General features: G+C 45.2%; 1 protein-coding gene across 2 annotated transcripts in view; it reads right to left on the bottom strand.

The window, feature by feature from the left end:
• The window catches only part of rnf24 (ring finger protein 24), a 143,573-nt gene that overhangs the window by 53,569 nt on the left and 69,229 nt on the right, over positions 1–20,775 (bottom strand). For both annotated transcript variants that reach the window (XM_068028825.1, XM_068028832.1), the window contains exons 3-4: positions 16,817–16,859; positions 7,195–7,236 (exon numbers count right to left, since the gene is read on the bottom strand). In XM_068028825.1, the coding sequence (XP_067884926.1) occupies positions 7,195–7,236; positions 16,817–16,859 (85 nt within the window). The remainder of the gene's footprint in view (positions 1–7,194; positions 7,237–16,816; positions 16,860–20,775) is intronic.

Genomic DNA, 20,775 nt, shown 5'->3' with positions numbered 1-20,775 from the left:
GAGTAGAGTATATGATTGACCGCATCGGCAACTGGGTAAACATTATAAAAAAATATATGTTGTGACCTGTGGAGAAGTGGAACTAGAAAAGACAGTGCACTCCTCCTACCTTGGTCATAACATCTCAAAGACTATGCCACCTTTTCACTGAAATGTAGCCGGTTCAGGCACTGTTCCTGACTGAAGAGGAGATAGGAGGAGTGCTCTCTGAAGACTGGGAGAAACAAGAGGAGAGGGCACATGGCTTTGCCAGCCTAGCAGGATTCCGGTGCATGGTGTATGGATGCAAGTGACTCTGCAGGCCTCACGTATGAACAGGGAGATGTACCCCAACTGCAAGGGCTACCACTCCATGAACGTGCAGCTGGTGTATGACCATGCCGGTTAATGCCTGCTATGCTGGCAGCAGCTACGATGCTTTCATCCTGTGCCAGTCAGCTGCACCCACCTGACCTCACATGGGCGGAGTGCCTACAATGATAGCCATGCTGCCACCAGGACTGTCACAGCAAACCATCAGCGTTCTGTATCAACGGTTCAGTTGCCTGGACCGCTTGGGGCAGCCAACCAACACTTGCTGGAGCATGTCTCCAAATTAATGGTGGTCTGTTGCGTGCTCCACAATCTCACTCTCATTAGGGTGCAGCCCTTGCCACCAGGTCTTCAGAGGGCATCTCGACAGGAGGAGGAAGAGGAAAAGGAGGAGGAATGGAGGAGGCAACTAGGACACCTTTGCTCCAGACCAGCTGTCCACGACTGGCTACTCGGACTCCGGTTTTCCTAAAATCTCATCCCACAAACCACTGCTCCACAATTCCCCACCCTTCCATTCCTTTGCTACGTTCCATCACAACGTCCTATTGGCCAAAATCCTGAAATAAAAGATACTCCAAAAAACCATTTCATATCAACTTTATCCAACAACATTTCCAATAATACAAAACTGAACTGAATTATTCACCCTTGTTCATTCCTTTAGTACATTTCTTGTGGGTGCCTTTGCCTGGCCTAGTGCTCCTACCCAGTGCTACCCCTTTGGCTGCAGCATGGCTGGTGGAAGGCTACTGACTTTCACTGGGAGAGACTGCAGATGGCCTTGCAGGATGACCTCGAGTAGCCTTGAGGGCCTGTCTTTAGACTGCACCACTTCGGCTGGGCGGTAGCAGCCTGGGCTTAGTGACAGGCAACATCAAGAACACCGGTGGAGAGCCAAGCATTGGTTCCTTAGAGGGTGAGAATTAATAATGGGAAACAAAGAAATGGCGGAAGCATTGAACAGGCATTTTGTGTCCGTCTTCACTGTAGAAGACACAAAAAAAACCAAGAATACTTGAAAATCAAGAGGAAAAGGGAGGGAGGAACTTAAAACTATCACAATCACTCGGGAAAAGATACTGGGAAAACCATTAGAACTAAAGGCTGACAAGTCCACAGGACCTAATGGCCTGCATCCTATGGTCTTAAAAGAAGTGACTGCATAGATAGGAGATAGTAGATTGGTTGTGATCTTCCAAAATTCCCTAGATCCTGGAAAGGTCGCAGCAGATTGGAAAATCGCAAATGTAACACCTCTATTCAAGAAAGCAGGGAGACAGAAAGCAGGAATCTACAGGCCCTTTAGCCTAACATCTGTCATAGGGACATGCTAGAATCAATTAAGGAGGTAATAGCAGGACATTTAGAAATCATAATACAATTAAGTTGAGCCAACATGGTTTTGTGAAAGAGAAATAGTGCTTTACTAATTTATTAGAATTCTTTGAGGAAGTAACAAGCAAGGTGGAAAAAGGGGAACCTGTAGACGTGGTGTACTTGGATTTCCAAAAGGCATTCGAAAAGGTGACAGATCAAAGGTTACTTTTTTTTATTCATTCATGGGATGTGGGCATCACTGGCTAGGCTAGCATTTATTGCCCATCCCTAATTGCCCTCGAGAAGGTAGTGGTGAGCTGCCTTCTTGAACCGCTGCAGTCCATGTGAGGTAGGGACACCCACTGTGCTGCTAGGAAGGTGTTCCAGGATTTTGACCCAGCGACAGTAAAGGAACGGCGATATAGTTCCAAGCAGGTGGTGGTGTTCCCATGCATTTGCTGCCCTTGTCCTTCTAGTTGGCAGAGGTTGCAGGTTTGGAAGATTCTGTTGAAGGAGCCTTGGTGCGTTGCTGCAGTGCATCTTGTAGATGGTACACACTGCTGCCACTGTGCATTGGTGGTGGAGGGAGTGAATGTTTGTGAATGGGGTGCCAATCAAGCAGACTGCTTTGTCCTGGATGGTGTCCAGTTTCCTGAGTGCTGTTGGAGCTGCACTCATCCAGGCAAGTGGAGAGTATTCCATCACACTCCTGATTTGTGCCTTGTAGATGGTGGACAGGCTTTGGGGAGTCAGGAGGTGAGGTACTCGCTGCAGGATTCCTAGCCTCTGGCCTGCTCTTGTAGCCATGGTATTTATATGGCTACTCCAGTTCAGTTTCTGGTTAATGGTAGCCCCGAGGATGTTGATAGTGGGGGATTCAGCAATCATAATGCTACTGAATATCAAGGGGAGATGATCAGATTCTCTCTTGTTCGAGATGGTCATTGCCTGGCACTTGTGTGGCGTGAATGTTACTTGCCACTTATCAGCCCAAGCCTGGATATTGTCCAGGTCTTGCTGCATTTCTACACGGACTACTTCAGTTCCTCAGGAGTCGTGAATGGTGCCGATCATTGTGCAATCATCAGCGAACATCCCCACTTCTGACCTTATGATTGAAGGAAGGTGATTGATGAAGCAGCTAAAGATATTTGGGCCTAGGACACTACCCTGAGGAACTCCTGCAGTGATGTCCTGGAGCTGAGATAATTGACCTCCAACAGCCACAACCATCTTCCTTTGCGCTAGGTATGACTCCAACCAGCGGAGAGTTTTTACCCTGATTCCCATTGACTTCAGTTTTGCTAGGGCTCCTTGATGCCATACTAGGTCAAATGCTGCCTTGATGCCAAGGGCAGTCACTCTCACCTCAACTCTTGAGATCAGCTCTTTTGTCCATGCTTGAACCAAGGCTGTAATGAGGTCAGGAGCTGAGAGGCCCTGGCGGAACCCAAACTGAGCATCAACTGAGCAGATTAATGCTAAGCAAGTGCTGCTTGATGGCACTGTTGATGACACCTTCCATCACTTTACTGATGATTGAGAGTAGACAAAATAAGAGCTCATAGTGTAGGGAGAAACATATTAGCATGGATAGAGGATTGGTTAGCTAACAGGAAGCAGAGAGTAGGGATAAACGGGTCATTTTCGGGTTGGCAAGCTGCAACTAGTGGAGTGCCACAGGATCAGTGCTGGGGCCTCAACTATTTATAATCCATATCAATGAATTGGATGAAGGGACCGAATGTAAGGGGTAGCTAAATTTGATGATGGCATAAAGATAGGTAGGAACGTTAGCTGTCAAGTGGATATAAAAAAATCTATAAAGTGTTTTAGATGGGTTAAGAGAGTGGACGAAAAATTGGCAGGTGGAGTATAATGTTGGAAAATGTGAACTTGTCCACTTCGGCAGGAAGAATAGAGAAGTAGTATACTATTTAAATGGAGAGAGATTGCAGAACTCTACGGTACAGAGGGTTCTAGGTGTCCTGTTACATGAATCACAAAATGTTAGTATGCAGGTACAGCAATTGATTAGGAAGGCAAATGGAAGGTTGGCGTTTATTGCAAGGGGAATCGAGTATAAAAGTAGGGAACTGTTGCTACAGCTGTACAGGGCCTTAGTTAGACCGCATCTGGAGTACTGTGTACAGTTTTGGTCTCCTGACTTAAGAAAGGATATAACTGCATTAGAAGCAGTTCAGAGAAGGTTCACAAGACTGATTCCTGAGATGAAGGGGTTATCTTATGAGGAAAGGTTGAACAGGTTGGGCCTATACCCATTGGAGTTTAGAAGAATGAGTGGTGATGTTATTGAAACATGTAAGATCCTGCGGGGATTTGACAGGGTGGATGCTGAGAGGACGTTTCCACTTGTGGGGGAGACTAGTTTAAAATTAGGGGTCTCCCATTTAAGAGTGAGATGAGGAGAAACTTTTTTTTCCAGAGGGTTGTGAGTCTGTGGAATTCTCTTCACCAGAGAGCAGTGGAGGCTGGGTCATTGAATATATTCAAGGGTGAGTTCGATAGATTCTTGATTGACAAGGGGTTCAAGGGTTATGAGGGCCAGCAGGAAAGTGGAGTTGAGGCTACAATCAGATCATCCATAATCTTATCAAATGGCAGAGAGGGCTTGAGGGGCCAACTGGCATACGCCTACTCCGATTTTATGTGTTCTTTTGTTCAATGGTAGGAGTCCGACTGCTATCAGCCTGACAGAGGACAGCAGGTCTGTGCTCTATGGAGCCACAGCCACTCCCAGGGCTGGGCCCCAGCCATCCTAGTAATCTGTTGGAGCAGAGATTGTTGGACTGCTATGCGAGCCTGTATGCCCCTTTGAGCAGTGTGGTGGGGTGGGTAGAAGACGTCATTTGAAGACGCATTCACTGACCTTGACCAATTGTTGAGGACATTGATTTTTTTCCAGCACTGCAGCCAGGTCCTTGGGGCCAGACTTCAGGAATTGACCTCCCTGGCTACTTGCTCCCATTCCCTTTGGCAGGTATCCCTAGCCTCCTTTGGAAAGGTCGTCTCTAGACCTCCAGCACTAAGGTCTCCAGTGCTGCATCAGTGGATCTGGCAGTCCTCTGTCTGGCCTGTTGTTCCATTTACATCCTTCCCTCAAAGATTTTCTGACATAATTCCAGCAGTTGCTGTCGCATGAGTGCAGCTCCCCTTTAAGAAGTGCAGGCTAACTGTATGTCGTGCTAGTCACGCACGTTCCTGGGCCCCTACTGAGTGTGCTGCCAGCCAGCAGCTCGCACTGGGCTGCTTTCACAACCACTGAAAATGAGCAGGCAGCATGAAGTTTGCATGCTCAAATCAACTGGGCACGGGGTAATTACACATCATGATCCCCACGTCTGGAAATGGACTGAATCCAATTTTTAGCCCATAGAGTTTAAAGAAAGGTGCAACTCATATGCTCCACAGCATCACCATCCCTGGGTTGAATTTTAAATTAGCAGTATCCCAAGGTATCTTGGAACACAATGTCTGTCACTGACGCAAGCATCTAACGCACCTGCTAATTGTGGCAGGGTTGGGCAGCAATTGACAACAGACAAATATTAATAAATCATGTATTAACTGCACCATTTAACACCAGCACAATGGAATTTCAGCAGCTGGCGCTGTTGCCAGCATTTGAGAATACAGAAGTCCATGGTAATTAAATTCAGCCTGTGATTTGAAAGATGCACTCATTTTTTGCACTAAACTGCATAAATAGAGCTTTGAAGGGCTAATTTAAATCAAACAATGTGGACAAAGCTGTCCAATTTACAAATTCTACAGTGTTAATGTATACAGTCCTTCAGTGCAGACTTCCTCAGATTAGTCCAGCTTGTTGACATTTCCCTGCCCCACCCTCACTCACCCAGGTCTCTATCCAATGTTATAATAAATAACTTTGAAAATGTTGCTCGATCTGTAATGGGGATTAATGATATTGGATTTACACACAGACCAGCAAAACTGAACATCCTAAGAGCAACATTTCTAATACCAATCAAGGCTAAGCATGGTGAAACAACAACATATATTTAGATAGCACCTTTAATGTAATAAAACATCCCAAGGCGCTTTACAGGAGCATTATAAAACATAGAATGACACCAATCCACAAAAGGAAATATTAGGTCAAATGACCAAAGGCTTGGTCAAAGAGGTAGATTTTAAGGAGTGTCTAAACGGAGGAAAGTGAGGTGGAGATGTAGGGAGGGAATTCCAGGGCACGGGGCCTAGGAAACCGTGTCCCTGAAAGCATGGCTACCAATGGTGGAGCGATTAAAATCAGGGATGCACAAGAGGCCAAAATTAAAGGAGCACAGATATCTCGGAGGGTTGGGGGACTGATGGAGTTTATAGAGATAGGGAGGGGCGGGGCCATGGAGGGATATGAAAACAAGGATAAGAATTTTAAAATCAAGACGTTGCTTGAACGGGAGCCAATGTAGGTCAGTGAGCACAGGGGTGTTAGGGGAATGGGACTTGGTGCAAGTTAAGACATGGGCAGCGGAGTTTTGGATAGCCTCACGTTTACAAAGAATATAATGTGGGAGACCAGCCAGGATTGCATTGGAATGAATGAGGGTTTCAGCTGAGACAGGGGCTAAATTGGACGATGTTACGGAGATGGAAATAGGAGACCTTAGTGATGGCACGAGTCTGAAGTCAGAATCTCAGGGTCAAATGCAACACCAAGATTGTGAACAGACTGGCTTAATCTCAGACTATTGTCAGGGAGATGGACAGAGTCGGTAGCAATGGGAATGGAGTTGGGGAGCGGGAACCAAAAACAATGGCTTCAGTTTTCCCAACGTTTAATTTGTAAGAAATTTCTGCTCATGCAGTACTGGATGTCAAATAAGCAGTCTGATAATTTAGCAACAGTGAAGGAGTTGAGAGAAGTGGTGGTAAGTAGAACTGAGTGTCGTCAGCATACACGTAAAAACTAACATTGTGCTTTCGGATGATGTCGCCGAGGGGCAGCATGCAGACGAGAAATAGGAAGGGCCAAGGATAGATCCTTAGGGAACACTCTCTGATGTGCAAGCGCTGGTGTTTATTTCTAGAAGAATAGAACTGAAAAGCAGAGAAGTAATTTTAAACGTATAGAACCTTGGTTAGACTGTTCTGGTCTCTATATTATGAAAAGGATATAAAGGCACTAGAGAAGGTGCAATAAATATTTAGAAGAATGATATCAGAACTGAGAGGTTATAACTATCAGGAAAGACTGAACAGGCTGGGACTCTTTTCTCTAGAAAAGTGAAGACTGAGGGGTTACCTGGTAAAGATCTTTAAAATGATGAAGAGTTTCAATAGGGTAGACGTAGAGAAAATATTTCCACTTGTATGGTCCATAAAAGCAAAATAGTCATTAACGAATCCAATAAGGAATTCAGGAGAAAAGAAATCAAGAATTCAAGAAAAATCCAAAGCTGAGCAGTCTACAATGTTGCTGTGCACTCCCTCGTACTAGGCAAACAGTGATAGTTCAGAGGCCTACCAGCCTAAATTACAAGGGCAACTAAATCCTCAAAAAAAAAATTCCCTTACCTCATGCAAATTGAGTTCTTTTACTTTTTCTTTCAGTATGACCTGCAAAATAGAGAGAAGCACAATTGATTACACCTGAGAAAACTCCCAGAGATTTATAAAGTATCGCCACATCTACACTGATCAATAAAACTCAGAAATACTCTACTATAAAATAAAACTTTGACAATTATTTACAGCTACTATCTGTATTATTCCAAATTACATCACATAGAATGTACAGTATAGACATAGGCCATTTGGCTCAACTAGTCTGTGCTGTGGAGTTTATACTCCAGACAAGTCTCCTCCCATTCAATCTGCCCTATCTCAGCTTTTCAGCACATTTAAGATCCTGAACAGTCTTGGCAAGGTGGATGTGGAAAGGATGTTTCCTCTTGTGGGTGAATCCAGAACTAGGAGGCACTGTTTTAAAATTAGGGGTCGCCCTTTTAGGACAGAGATGAGGAGAATTTTTTTCTCTCAGAGGGTTGTGTGCCTTTGGAACTCTCTGCCTCAAATGGTGCTGGAGGCGGGGTCATTGAATATTTTTAAGGTGGAGGTAGAGAGATTATCGTTAGCCAAGGGGGTAGATGGGAGTGTGGAATTCGAGACACAAACAGATCAGCTATGATCTTATTGAATGGTGGAGAAGGCTCGAGGGGCCGAATGGCCTACTTCTGCTCCGAATTTGTATGTTTGTATGTACTTAGATACTTTCAAAAGGAAACTAGACAAGTTATTTTACTCAAGTAGTGAGTTCCACATTCTAACCACTCTCTAAGTAAAGGAATTTCTCCTTATTTCCTTATTGGCTTTATTAATATCTTTTTTATATTTATGCCCTCTAGTTTTGGATTCTCCTGCAAGTGGAAACATTTTCTCCACTTCCACCCTAGCTAACTCATTCATAATTTTAAAAACCTATATCAGGTCACCTCTAAGTCTTTTCTAAAGGAAAAAGCCCCAACCTGTTCAATCTTTTCCAGTAGATGTGTGATCTCTCAGTTCTGGTGCCACCCTTATACATTTTTAAAAAACTTTCTCCAGTGTTTCCACATCCGTTTTATAGTATGTGGACCAGAATGGTGCATGGTACTCAAAGTGCAACCTGACCAGAGTCAGCTTAACATAAAATGAAAGCAAAATACTGCTGATGCTAGAAATCTGAAATAAAAACAGAATGTGCTGGAAATACTCAGCTGGTCTGGCAGCATCTGTGGAGAGAGAAGCAGAGTTAACGTTTCAGATCAGTGACCCTTCTTCAGAACTGGCAGATATAAGAAATATAAAAGGTTTTAAGCAAGTAAAGTGGGAGGTGGGGCAAGAGATAACAAAAGAGGCGTTGATAGGACAAGGTCACAGAATAGCTGACCAGAAGGTCATGGAGCAAAGGCAAACAATATGTTAATGGTGTGCTGAAAAACAAAGCATTAGTACAGATAGGGTGTTAATGGACTGAAATCTGCACAGCCACAAGCACAAACATGAAAAAAAAAACAGTGGGTAGGCACAGTAGAAACAAACAGAGCAAACTGAAATAAAATAAACACAAAAAAAAACTAAAGATAAAAGTAAAATGGGGGGCCCGTCATGCTCTGAAATGATTGAACTCAATGTTCAGTCCGGCAGGCTGTAGTGTGCCTAATTGGTGGATGAGATGCTGTTCCTCGAGCTTGCGTTGATGTTACTGGAACACTGCAATCCCAGGATAGACATGTGAGCATGAGAGCAGGGTGGGGTGTGTTGAAATGGCCAGCAACCAGAAGCTCGGGGGTCATGCTTTCGGACTGAGCGGAGGTGTTCCGCAAAGCGATCACCCAGTCTCCGTTTGGTCTCCCCAATGTAGAGGAGACCACATTGTGAGCAGCGAATACAGTATACTACATTCAAAGAAGTACAAGTAAATCGCTGCTTCACCTGAAAGGAGTGTATGGGGCCTTGGATAGTGAGGACAGAGGAGGTAAATGGGCAGGTATTACACCTCCTGCGCTTGCAGGGAAAGGTGCCATGGGACGGGGACGAGGTGGTGGGGGTAATATAAGAGTGGACCAGGGTGTCGCGGAGGGAACGATCCCTTCGGAATGCTGACAGGGGAAGGGAGGGGAAGATGCCTTTGGTAGTGGCAACATGCTGGAGGTGGCAGAAATGGCGGAGGATGATCCTTTGGATATGGAGGCTGGTGGGGTGGAAAGTGAGGACAAGGGGAACCCTGTCACGGTTCTGGGAGGGAGGGGAAGGGGTGAGGGTAGAGGTGCGGGGAATGGGCCGGACACGGTTGAGGGCCCTGTCAACCACAGTGGGGGGGAATCCTCGGTTGAGAAAAAAGGAAGACATATCAGAAGCGCTGTCATGGAAGGTAGCATCATCAGAGCAGATGCGTCGGAGATTGAGAAACTGGGAGAATGGAATGGAGTCCTTACAGGAGGCAGGGTGTGAAGAAGTTTTTATTTCAGTTTAACATAACTTCACTACTTTTGAATTCTATATCCTAGAAATAATTCCCAGTGCTTGGTTAGCATTTTTAATTGCTTTACCTGTGATGCTGCTTTAATGATTTATTCATTTGTATCCCAAGGTTCCTTTGCTCTTCTACACCATTCAATTTCCTATTTTCTAAGGTGTAGGCGATGTTTCTGTTTATTCTGCCAAAGTCCATTGTTACGACCGAGGCAGAGGAGTGCACTGTCTTTTCTAATTCCACTTCTCTACAGCTCACAACATATATTTTAAATGTTTACCCTGTTATCGATACAGTCAATTATATACTCTACTCTTTGTCCCAGAATAAAATACACCAACCAGGTTTCTTTAATAAGCATCAAAATTATCAGTTTATTATAAAACAAGACTTCTCCAGTAATGAAGCAGGGCATTAACACCCAGATTGAAATATGAAAGTTCCCTTTTTAAATACCCCACACACACTGAAAAAAAGAAATTCTCCCCGCAGAGCTCTTTCACAAAAAAAGACCAAAAAAAAGGAATAATTTGACCAAATACTTGCTAATTCTTTAAGAAAAAAAGACAAGATATGGAAGGATGTCAGCTGTCCCTTTAGTCTGGCATCTGGATATACGGAGAGGGGTCACTGGGATCTATTCTGGAGCAGTTCGTTTGAGAGATGTCAAGAAATAATCTGGTTGGCTTTCCAAGAGAAATGTGGCATCGAATTATCACACTCTGGATTCACACGATTCAAAGAGGTAGAGAAAGAGATGAACTGCGTGTTTTTTTCTTGGCTGGTTGACCTCCAACTGCTTTCAAACACAATCCACACCCCAACTGAACCAAAACAATATCTCAAACGAAACCCCAAACAGCAGGTCAGAACCTCCTGACCACTCATAAATCTTGACGCGTCACTTTTCTGTAAACATCTCCCCCAACCCACCAAGGTTTCTGTTGTTTATTTATCTTAAGGCATGTGATGTCCAGTAAAGGTTGTTTTCAAACACATCTCAAGTGTCCTTTCAGTGAACTTTCAACAAAAAACAGAGTCCAACATCTATGTAATTTTCAGCCTTCCAAAATCAGATCCATTTCCACCATTTAAATATGAGTCATCAAAAATATTTAACAAAAAATGGAAGTACTTTCATAATACCATCACCTTACATTTAAAGTTAAAGCTCATTTGCCACTTAACTGTCCAGTCTGGAAGTTTTCTAATGTCTTCTTTTATGATGTTGCATTCTTCCTCAGTGTTTAAGCTAGCTGTACTCTCCCTCCAACCACCCCCCCACCCCCCCACCCACCAAAGTTTGGTATCATCTGCAAATTTTGATATTGAGTTCCTTGCTCCCAACCCCAAATTATTAATGCAAATTATGAAATTATGAAATGCAAATCATTGCAGCAGCTTTTTCGGGAGCAGAGAGTGAGCGAGTGAGCAGCTGGGAAGGTCAGTTTGAAAGTAAATTTAATTTCCTTTTGTTTTTCGGCGGAGGCCAGGGGGCTGCTGGCACCTTTTCGGGAGCAGAGTGTGAGCGAGTGAGCAGCTGGGAAGCAGCTTTTTCGGGAGCAGAGTGTGAGCGAGTGAGCAGCTGGGAAGGTCAGTTTGAAAGTAAATTTAATTTCCTTTTGTTTTTCGGCGGAGGCCAGGGGGCTGCTGGGTAAGTAAAACACTATATATTTGGGCGGTTTCTGAACCCGAGACACCAGACTTGTAGTGTCTCCCACCCGCCCTCCTCCTCTAACCAAAAAAAAAGGACTCGGCGGGGTGTTTATAAGGTAAGGCTTTTTCGATTTCTCTGGTTTTATTGTGATTGGTAAAAACTTTTCGTTCCTTTTTCATTTAACTAAGTTTAAACTTAAGATTAAAAATGGCAGGAGATCTCAGACCCGTGTCATGCTCCTCTTGCTCAATGTGGGAGCTCAGGGACACGGCTGATGTCCCTGACTCCTTCACGTGCAGGAAGTGTGTCCAACTGCAGCTCTTGTTAGACCGCATGACGGCTCTCGAGCTGCGGATGGACACACTTTGGAGCATGCGCGATGCTGAGGAGGTCGTGGATAGCACGTTTAGTGAATTGGTCACACCGCAGATTAGGATTGCTGAGGGAGAAAGGGAATGGGTGACCAAAAGGCAGAGAAAGAGCAGGAAGGCAGCGCAGGAGTCCCCTGCGGTCATCTCCCTCCAAAACAAGTATACCGTTTTGGATACTGTTGGGGGAGATGGCTCACCAGGGGAAGGCAGCAGTAGCCAGGTCCATGGCACCGTGGCTGGCTCTGCTGTTCAGAAGGGCGGGAAAAAGAGTGGAAGGGCTATAGTCGTAGGGGATTCGATTGTAAGGGGAGTAGATAGGCGGTTCTGTGGTCGAAAACGAGGCTCCCGAATGGTACGTTGCCTCCCAGGTGCACGGGTCAGGGATGTCTCAGATCGGCTGCAGAACATTCTAAAGGGGGAGGGTGAACAGCCAGTTGTCATTGTGCACATAGGCACTAATGATATAGGTAAAAAACGGGATGAGGTCCTACAAGCAGAGTTTAGGGAGTTAGGAGCCAAGTTAAAAAGTAGGACCTCAGAGGTAGTAATCTCAGGATTACTACCAGTGCCACGTGATAGTCAGAGTAAAAATGAAAGAATAGTCAGGATGAATGCGTGGCTTGAGAGATGGTGCAGGAAGGAGGGGTTCAGATTTTTGGGACATTGGGACCGGTTCTGGGGGAGGTGGGACTATTACAAATTGGACGGTCTACACCTGGGCCGGACTGGAACCAATGTCCTTGGAGGTGCTTTTGCTAACGCTGTTGGGGAGGGTTTAAACTAATGTGGCAGGGGGATGGGAACCAATTGAGGTCAGTTGACAGTAAGGAGGTAGTAACAAAAGCCTGTAAGGAACTAGATAATGAAGTCAGTGTGACTAAGGGGAAGAACAGGCAGGGAGCAGATGATGGATATAAAGGGACTGGTGGTCTGAGGTGCATTTGTTTTAATGCAAGAAGTGTAGTAGGTAAGGCAGATGAACTTAGGGCTTGGATTAGTACCTGGGAGTATGATGTTATTGCTATTACTGAGACTTGGTTGAGGGAAGGGCATGATTGGAAACTAAATATCCCAGGATATCGATGCTTCAGGCGGGATAGAGAGGGAGGTAAAAGGGGTGGAGGAGTTGCATTACTGGTCAAAGAGGATATCACAGCTGTGCTGAAGGAGGGCACTATGGAGGACTCGAGCAGTGAGGCAATATGGACAGAACTCAGAAATAGGAAGGGTGGGGTAACAATGTTGGGGCTGTACTACAGGCCTCCCAACAGCGAGCGTGAGATAGAGGTACAAATATGTAAACAGATTATGGAAAGATGTAGGAGCAACAGGGTGGTGGTGATAGGAGATTTTAATTTTCCCAACATTGACTGGGATTCGCTTAGTGTTAGAGGTCCAGATGGAGCAGAATTTGGAAGGAGCATCCAGGAAGGTTTTCTAGAGCAGTATGTAAATAGTCCAACTCGGGAAGGGGCCATACTGGACCTGGTGTTGGGGAATGAGCCCGGCCAGGTTGTTGAAGTTTCAGTAGGGGACTACTTTGGGAATAGTGATCACAATTCCGTAAGCTTTAAAATACTCATGGACAAAGACGAGAGTGGTCCTAAAGGAAGAGTGCTAAATTGGGGGAAGGCCAACTATATCAAAATTCGGCAGGAGCTGGGAAATGTAGATTGGGAGCAGCTGTTTGAAGGTAAATCCACATGTGATATGTGGGAGGCTTTTAAAGAGAGGTTGATTAGCGTTCAGGAGAGACATGTTCCTGTGAAAATGAGGGATAGAAATGGCAAGATTAGGGAACCATGGATGACAGGTGAAATTGTGAGACTAGCTAAGAGGAAAAAGGAAGCATACATAAGGTGTAGGCGGCTGATGAAAGACGAAGCTTTGAAAGAATATCGGGAATGTCGGACCAATCTGAAACGAGGAATTAAGAGGGCTAAAAGGGGTCATGAAATATCTTTAGCAAACAGGGTTAAGGAAAATCCCAAAGCCTTTTATTCATATATAAGGAGAAAGAGGGTAACTAGAGAAAGGATTGGCCCACTAAAGGACAAAGGAGGAATGTTATGCTTGGACTCAGAGAAAATGGGTGAGATTTTAAACGAGTACTTTGCATCGGTATTCACCGAGGAGAGGGACATGACGGATGTTGAGGTTAGGAACAGATGTTTGATTACTCTAGGTCAAGTCGGCATAAGGAGGGAGGAAGTGTTGGGTATTCTAAAGGGCATTAAGGTGGACAAGTCCCCAGGTCCGGATGGGATCTATCCCAGGTTACTGAGGGAAGCGAGAGAGGAAATAGCTGGGGCCTTAACAGATATCTTTGCAGCATCCTTAAACACGGGTGAGGTCCCGGAGGACTGGAGAATTGTTAATGTTGTCCCCTTGTTTAAGAAGGGTAGCAGGGATAATCCAGGTAATTATAGACCGGTGAGCCTGACGTCAGTGGTAGGGAAGCTGCTGGAGAAGATACTGAGGGATAGGATCTATTCCCATTTGGAAGAAAATGGGCTCATCAGTGATAGGCAACATGGTTTTGTGCAGGGAAGGTCATGTCTTACCAACTTAATAGAATTCTTTGAGGAAGTGACAAAGTTGATTGATGAGGGAAGGGCTGTCGATGTCATATACATGGACTTCAGTAAGGCGTTTGATAAGGTTCCCCATGGCAGGCTGATGGAGAAAGTGAAGGCGCTTGGGGTCCAAGGTGTACTAGCTAGATGGATAAAGAACTGGCTGGGCAACAGGAGACAGAGAGTAGCAGTAGAGGGGAGTTTCTCAAAATGGAGACGTGTGACCAGTGGTGTTCCACAGGGATCCGTGCTGGGACCACTGTTGTTTGTGATATACATTAATGATTTGGAGGAAGGTATAGGTGGACTGATTAGCAAGTTTGCAGACGACACTAAGATTGGTGGAGTAGCAGATAGTGAAGGGGACTGTCAGAGAATACAGCAGAATATAGATAGATTAGAGAGTTGGGCAGAGAAATGGCAGATGGAGTTCAATCAGGGCAAATGCGAGGTGATGCATTTTGGAAGATCCAATTCAAGAGTGAACTATACAGTAAATGGAAAAGTCCTGGGGAAAATTGATGTCCAGAGAGATTTGGGTGTTCAGGTCCACTGTTCCCTGAAGGTGGCAACGCAGGTAAATAGAGTGGTCAAGAAGGCATACGGCATGCTTTCCTTCATCGGACGGGGCATTGAGTACAAGAGTTGGCAGGTCATGTTACAGTTGTATAGGACTTTGGTTCGGCCACATTTGGAATACTGCGTTCAGTTCTGGTCGCCACATTATCAAAAGGATGTGGATGCTTTGGAGAGGGTGCAGAGGAGGTTCACCAGGATGTTGCCTGGTGTGGCGGGCGATAGCTATGAAGAGAGGTTGAGCAGATTAGGATTATTTTCATTAGAAAGACGGAGGTTGAGGGGGGACCTGATTGAGGTGTACAAAATCATGAGAGGTATAGACAGGGTGGACAGCAAGAGGCTTTTTCCCAGAGTGGGGGTTTCAATTACTAGAGGACACGAGTTCAAAGTGAAAGGGGAAATGTTTAGGGGGGATATGCGTGGAAAGTTCTTTACGCAGAGGGTGGTGGGCACCTGGAACGCGTTGCCAGCGGAGGTGGTAGACGCGGGCACGATGGAGTCTTTTAAGATGTATCTAGACAGATACATGAATGGGCAGGAAGAAAAGAGATACAGAACCTTAGAAAATAGGCGACATGTTTAGAGAGAGGATCTGGATTGGCGCAGGCTTGGAGGGCCGAAGGGCCTGTTCCTGTGCTGTAATTATCTTTGTTCTTTGTTCTTTGTATGAATAACAGTGGTCCCACCACTGATCCTTGTGGAATGTCACTTTCCACCTTCTTCCAATTTAAATAACGATCCTTTATTCCTACTACTTTCTATTGTTTAGGCAATTTGCTATACATTTAGCTATTTGTTACCTTACTTGTTATGAGATTGCTTCTATTTCTTTTGTAAAATAATATGTGAAGGACTTATATTTGAATTAGGGACACTGATTCATCGGAAATCTTGTAGAGGCTGGACTTAGTGTTTTTTTTAAAAGAAGTTATCTGAAACTGGACTGGGCTTGTAAACAAGTCTTACTGGAAGGCGCCTGTGTGTGGATAATCACCCAGCAGGGGTTGTTTTTGACTTGAGGAGATGTTTACAAAGAAGTGTCATTTTGAACTGTTACAACAGTCAGTTGACTTTTGGCCTACCAGAAGAAAAGACAGCTCATCTCTTTCTCTTGAAAATAAATCCTGCATTCAGTGCGTTTCCTATTTCCTCCTGTATTTGAAGGAAGCTTGCATCGAATGTGTGGGCACTGAAACCTCGTTGCTGCCTTCCTGCTGTAAGACTTAGTTGGAACCTGCTGTTGCTGCATCTCTTGGAAAGCCTACTCAAACTGATCTTCAACATCGCCTGGAAGGAACTGTTCTGGGAAGATCCTCATGACAGCCGGCTATACGCATTTGGGACGCCTCACCAACATAAAGGACATCTTTCCATACCTTTTTTTCAGCCATAAGTGTTTTTTTTTTCATTCCTTTTATTTCTTCGAACAGCTGTAGACAAAAATCCCTTCTACTTTTTCCCTGTTAACCAGTTGTGTACGTATGTGTGAGGTTGAGGGCTAGGAGAAATAAGGGCTTTAACATTTCTATTTGTGTGTATGTTATTTTATTATTGGTTATGACTTGGTTTATAATAAACCAATAGTTTTGTTATTTATTAAAGAAACCTGGTTGGTGTGTTTTATTCTATGGAAAATTGGAGTATATGGCTGACCATATCAGTAAGTGGGAAAATGTAAATATATATTGTGACCTGTGGATACTGTGGGACTGAATTGACAGTGCACTTCTCCCACCTCAGTCGTAACATACTCCACATGTCCTTATATCTGTCATGAACCTACTATGTAATACCTTATCAAAGGTCTTCTGAAAATCAAATAATATGACATCTACTGCATTATCTTTGTCTGTTCTTTCCGTTACCTCTTCAAAGAATTCTATCAGGTTAGTTCAGCATGGGTTAGCCCTTTGGAATCGTTACTTTAATGAGCTTATAATTCATACACAAGAAATGATTGGATGCCAGCAGATTCAATTAGTGGAGATGTGGGCCTTACCTGTTTATATGCATACAGCTCCTTGTGTGCTTGATGTCGTAACCTGCATAGAGAGGAATGAGAAAGAAGTTGGTCATTCCTACAATTGACAAGTTCCTTCTTTGCAATTGTACACCTCATTGTCCAATGACAGCTGTTGCAGGAGCACATACATACAAGTACTGACAGGCAATGCAAATCATGACTGATCAATCACAGTTGTTGCGCTGTTTCTGCTATAACCCAGCTGTTCTAGTATCAAAGACAATGAATAAATAGCTCATTGGCTTGGCACAGGCAGCAATTAGAACATGTTCTGCTGCTGAAACTCAGAAAGGGGGCAAGTGAGAGCCATCCCCTCACAGGCAACATATTATCAAGGTCTGTCCTCAGTGTGTCTGGGATTTTCTCAAGGATTATAATGTTTGCTCAAAATCCTGCACTCTAAAACCTCTGTGTCTGAATATAGGACAATATAGTAGCTGGGAGAGAGTCCCAAGGTTGAGAAGGTTCAGATAGGGTTAGAACTGACACTGGACTCCCATTTCTCAGTTCTGCTGCCCACAGCATTGAATTCATGGAATATCACAGAATCACAGGATGGTTACAGCTCAGAAGGAGGCCCTTCAGCCCATCATGTCCGCACCAGCTCTCTGAATGAGCAATTCACCTAGTGCCATTCCCCTCACCTTCTCCCCGTAACCCTGCACATTCTTCCTTTTCATATAACTGTCTAATTCCCTTTTGAATGCTTCAATTGAACCTGCCTCCACCACCTTCTCAGGCAGCGCTTTCCAGACCTTAACCACTCGCTGCGTGAAAGCGTTTTTCCTCATGTCACATTTGCTTCCCTTGCCAATTACTTTAACAAAGTGACTCCTGACATCACAGTGGCCCGCCTTGTCATCAGCGTGCTCCACACTGCGCACATGCGCAAATGGTCTCCTGCTCTCACTGATATGCTGCACATGCGCAGCCTCCGTCTTGCCAGGGCTAACTGGCGCCAGCGTGGGAAAACATCACTGCGAAACACTAACGTCATCAAGGGGCTGAATGGGGCACTTTGAGGCTGGAGCTCGATCTCCGCTACTCGCTCCCCCTGCCCACTTCCCCCCACTCAGCTACTCTCTCCCGCCCCACTGGCTGCTCTCCCCCTTCCACTCCAGGCCTCGACGTTTTCTCCCCCTCCCCTCTCCTCCTCACCGGCCAATTCCGCCCTCAGCCGCTCACTCCAGACCTCGCCACTGCTCCCCCCCTACTCTTCTCAGCTGGCTGTTCCCCGCTCCTCGCTTCCTGCCCACCCCACCCCGCCATCCTGCTCTCTGGCCACTTGCTCCCTGCTTCGCTCCACTCCAGACACTAGCTCTAGTCCGCGGGCCGTGCCACTTCCCTCCTCTTGACCACTCGCTCCTAATTTGCTCCGTCACCCCTTGCTTCTTCGGGCGACACAGTGGAGAACGATCGAATGTGGCAGCGAGCAGCTGAGAGAAGGGAAGTGACGTGGCCTGGAGCTAACGTCTGGACAAAGTGGGGGGAGGGAAGTGGAGAGCGAGCGGCCGGAGAGCTGGGGGGGCGGTGGGGGGCTTGGTGGGAAGAGAGGAGTGGGGAACAATTGGCCGAGGGGAGGGGAAGGTGGGGGGAGCAGTGGCGAGGTCTGGTGCGAGCGGCTGAGGGAGGAGGGGGAAATGGCAAGGCTGTAGCGAGTGCTTAAGGAAAGGCAGTGGGGAGCCAGCGGTGAGAAGATGAAGTTGTTTTTCTGTGATAAATTGAGCAGCATCAAATTTAATCCTGGCAGCTGCCTGAACATCACAGACAGTGACGCTTCAGTGGAAGAGGCTGCATTTCGGCATGTGCTAGTACTGAGCCACCTAGTGGCTGCATTGTCAGCAAACGCAGCCTTGCTTTAAATCTTTGCCCTTTTGCTCTTCGTTCTTTCACGAGTGAGAACAGTTTCTTCTGTCCAGACCCCTCATGATTTTGAACACCTCTATCAAATCTCCTCTCAGCCTTCTCTTCTCCAAGGAAAACAGTCCCAACTTCTCCAATCTATCTTCATAACTGAAGTTCCTCATCGCTGGAATCATTCTGTTGAGTCTTTTCTGTACTCTTTTCAATGCCTTCACATCTTTCCTAAAGCGCGACACCCAGAACTGGATGCAATGCTCCAGCTGAGGCCGAACTAGTGTCTTATACAAGTTCAACATAACTTTCTTGCTCTTGCACTCCGTGCCCCTACTAATAAATCCCAGGATACTGTATGCTTTATTAACCACGCTCTCAACCTGTCCTGCCACCTTCAATGAATTATGCACATATGACCCCAGGTCCCTCTGCTCTTGCACCCCTTTTAGAGTTGTACCTTTTATGTTATATTGACTCTCCATGTTCTTCCTACCAAAGTTAATCACTTACAAGAACACAAGAAATAGGAGCAGGAGTAGAACACATGGCCCATCGAGCCTGCTCTACCATTCAAAACAATCATGGCTGATCTTAGGATTCAACTCCACTTTCTCACCCCTCGCCATATCCCTTGATTCCCTGAGACACCAAAATCTGTCTATCCCAGCCTTAAATATATTCAACAATGGAGCATCCACAACCCTCAGGGTAGAGAATTCCGAAGATTCACAACCCTTTGAGTGAAATAATTTCTCCTCATCTCTGTCCTAAGTGATCGGCCCCTTATCCTGAGACTGTGCCCCCGCGTTTTAGATTTCTCGACCAGCGGAAATAATCTCTCAGTGTCTCCCCTATCCAGCCCCTTTAGAATCTTATATGTTTCAATGAGTTCACCTCTCATTCTTCTAAACGCCAGAGAATACAGGCCCAATTTACTTAGTTGCTCATCATAAGACAACCCTCTCATTCCCAGGGACCAATCTAGTGAACCTTTGCAATACTACTTTCAATGCAAGTATATCCATTCTTAAATGTGGAGATCAAAACTGCACACCGTATTCTACATTTCTCCGCATTGAATTTCATCTGCCACTTGTCTGCCCCTGGCACCAACTTGTCTATGTCCTTTTGAAGTTCTACACTAGCTTCCCCACAGTTCACAATGCTTCCAACTTTCGTATCATCTGCAAATTTTGAAATCGTACCCTGTACACTAAGGTCTAGGTAATTAATATATATCATGATGAACAAGGGTCCCAACACTGACCCCTGGGGAACTCCACTACAAACCTTCCTCCAGCCCTGAGCTATAACTTTGCTCACAAGTCTATTGTGTGGCAATGTATCAAATGCCTTTTGAAAGTCCAGGTAGACCATCAACAGCATTGCCCTCATGAACCCTCTCTGTTGCCTCTTCAAAATACTCCAGCAAGTTAGTTAAACAAGTACAATCAGCAGGTGCATGGGAACATCATTATCCTCAAGTTCTCCTCCAAGTCGCACACTATCCTGTCTTCGACATTGACCGCTGTTCCGTCGTTATCACTGGCTCAAAATCCTGGAGCTCTCTACCTAACAGCACTGTGGGTGTACCTACACCACATGGGACTGCAGCAGTTTAATAAGGAGGCTCACCATCACCTTCTCAAGGGCAGCTGTTCCTTTCCGGAAACACCCATATCCTGAGAACGAATATAAAAAAAACACAAGAACATGGGTAGTGTTGTGATGCTTCACTAGTTGTGACTGCTGCTAAAAATAAACCTGTATCTCAGAACATTTATTTTACAAGAGTGCAGGATGTGTGTGCCAACTGCTACCGGAAATGGTGCCTCAGAGAATGTATTGTCAGAACAGGTTCTTCCAGAAACTCATGTGACCAAAAGCCTCAGCCATAAAATTAACCACGGTGCGCCTTTAACATACAGAGCACTTGGCCAATATCTACATGGTGAACATTAATTACTCCCTTTAATCTCTTCACCTACTCTCAAAAAATACTTTTTGACGTGAAAAATTTCCATTAACTGAGGGCAGCCACTCAGCACAGATGCTCACCAGCTGCCTACAGTTACCTG

This window comes from Heterodontus francisci, chromosome 1 (assembly GCF_036365525.1).
Source record: "Heterodontus francisci isolate sHetFra1 chromosome 1, sHetFra1.hap1, whole genome shotgun sequence".
Classification (NCBI taxonomy): domain Eukaryota; kingdom Metazoa; phylum Chordata; class Chondrichthyes; order Heterodontiformes; family Heterodontidae; genus Heterodontus; species Heterodontus francisci.
The sequence above is the reverse complement of the archived record's forward strand: the minus strand, read 5'-3'. Positions and strand labels throughout refer to the sequence as shown.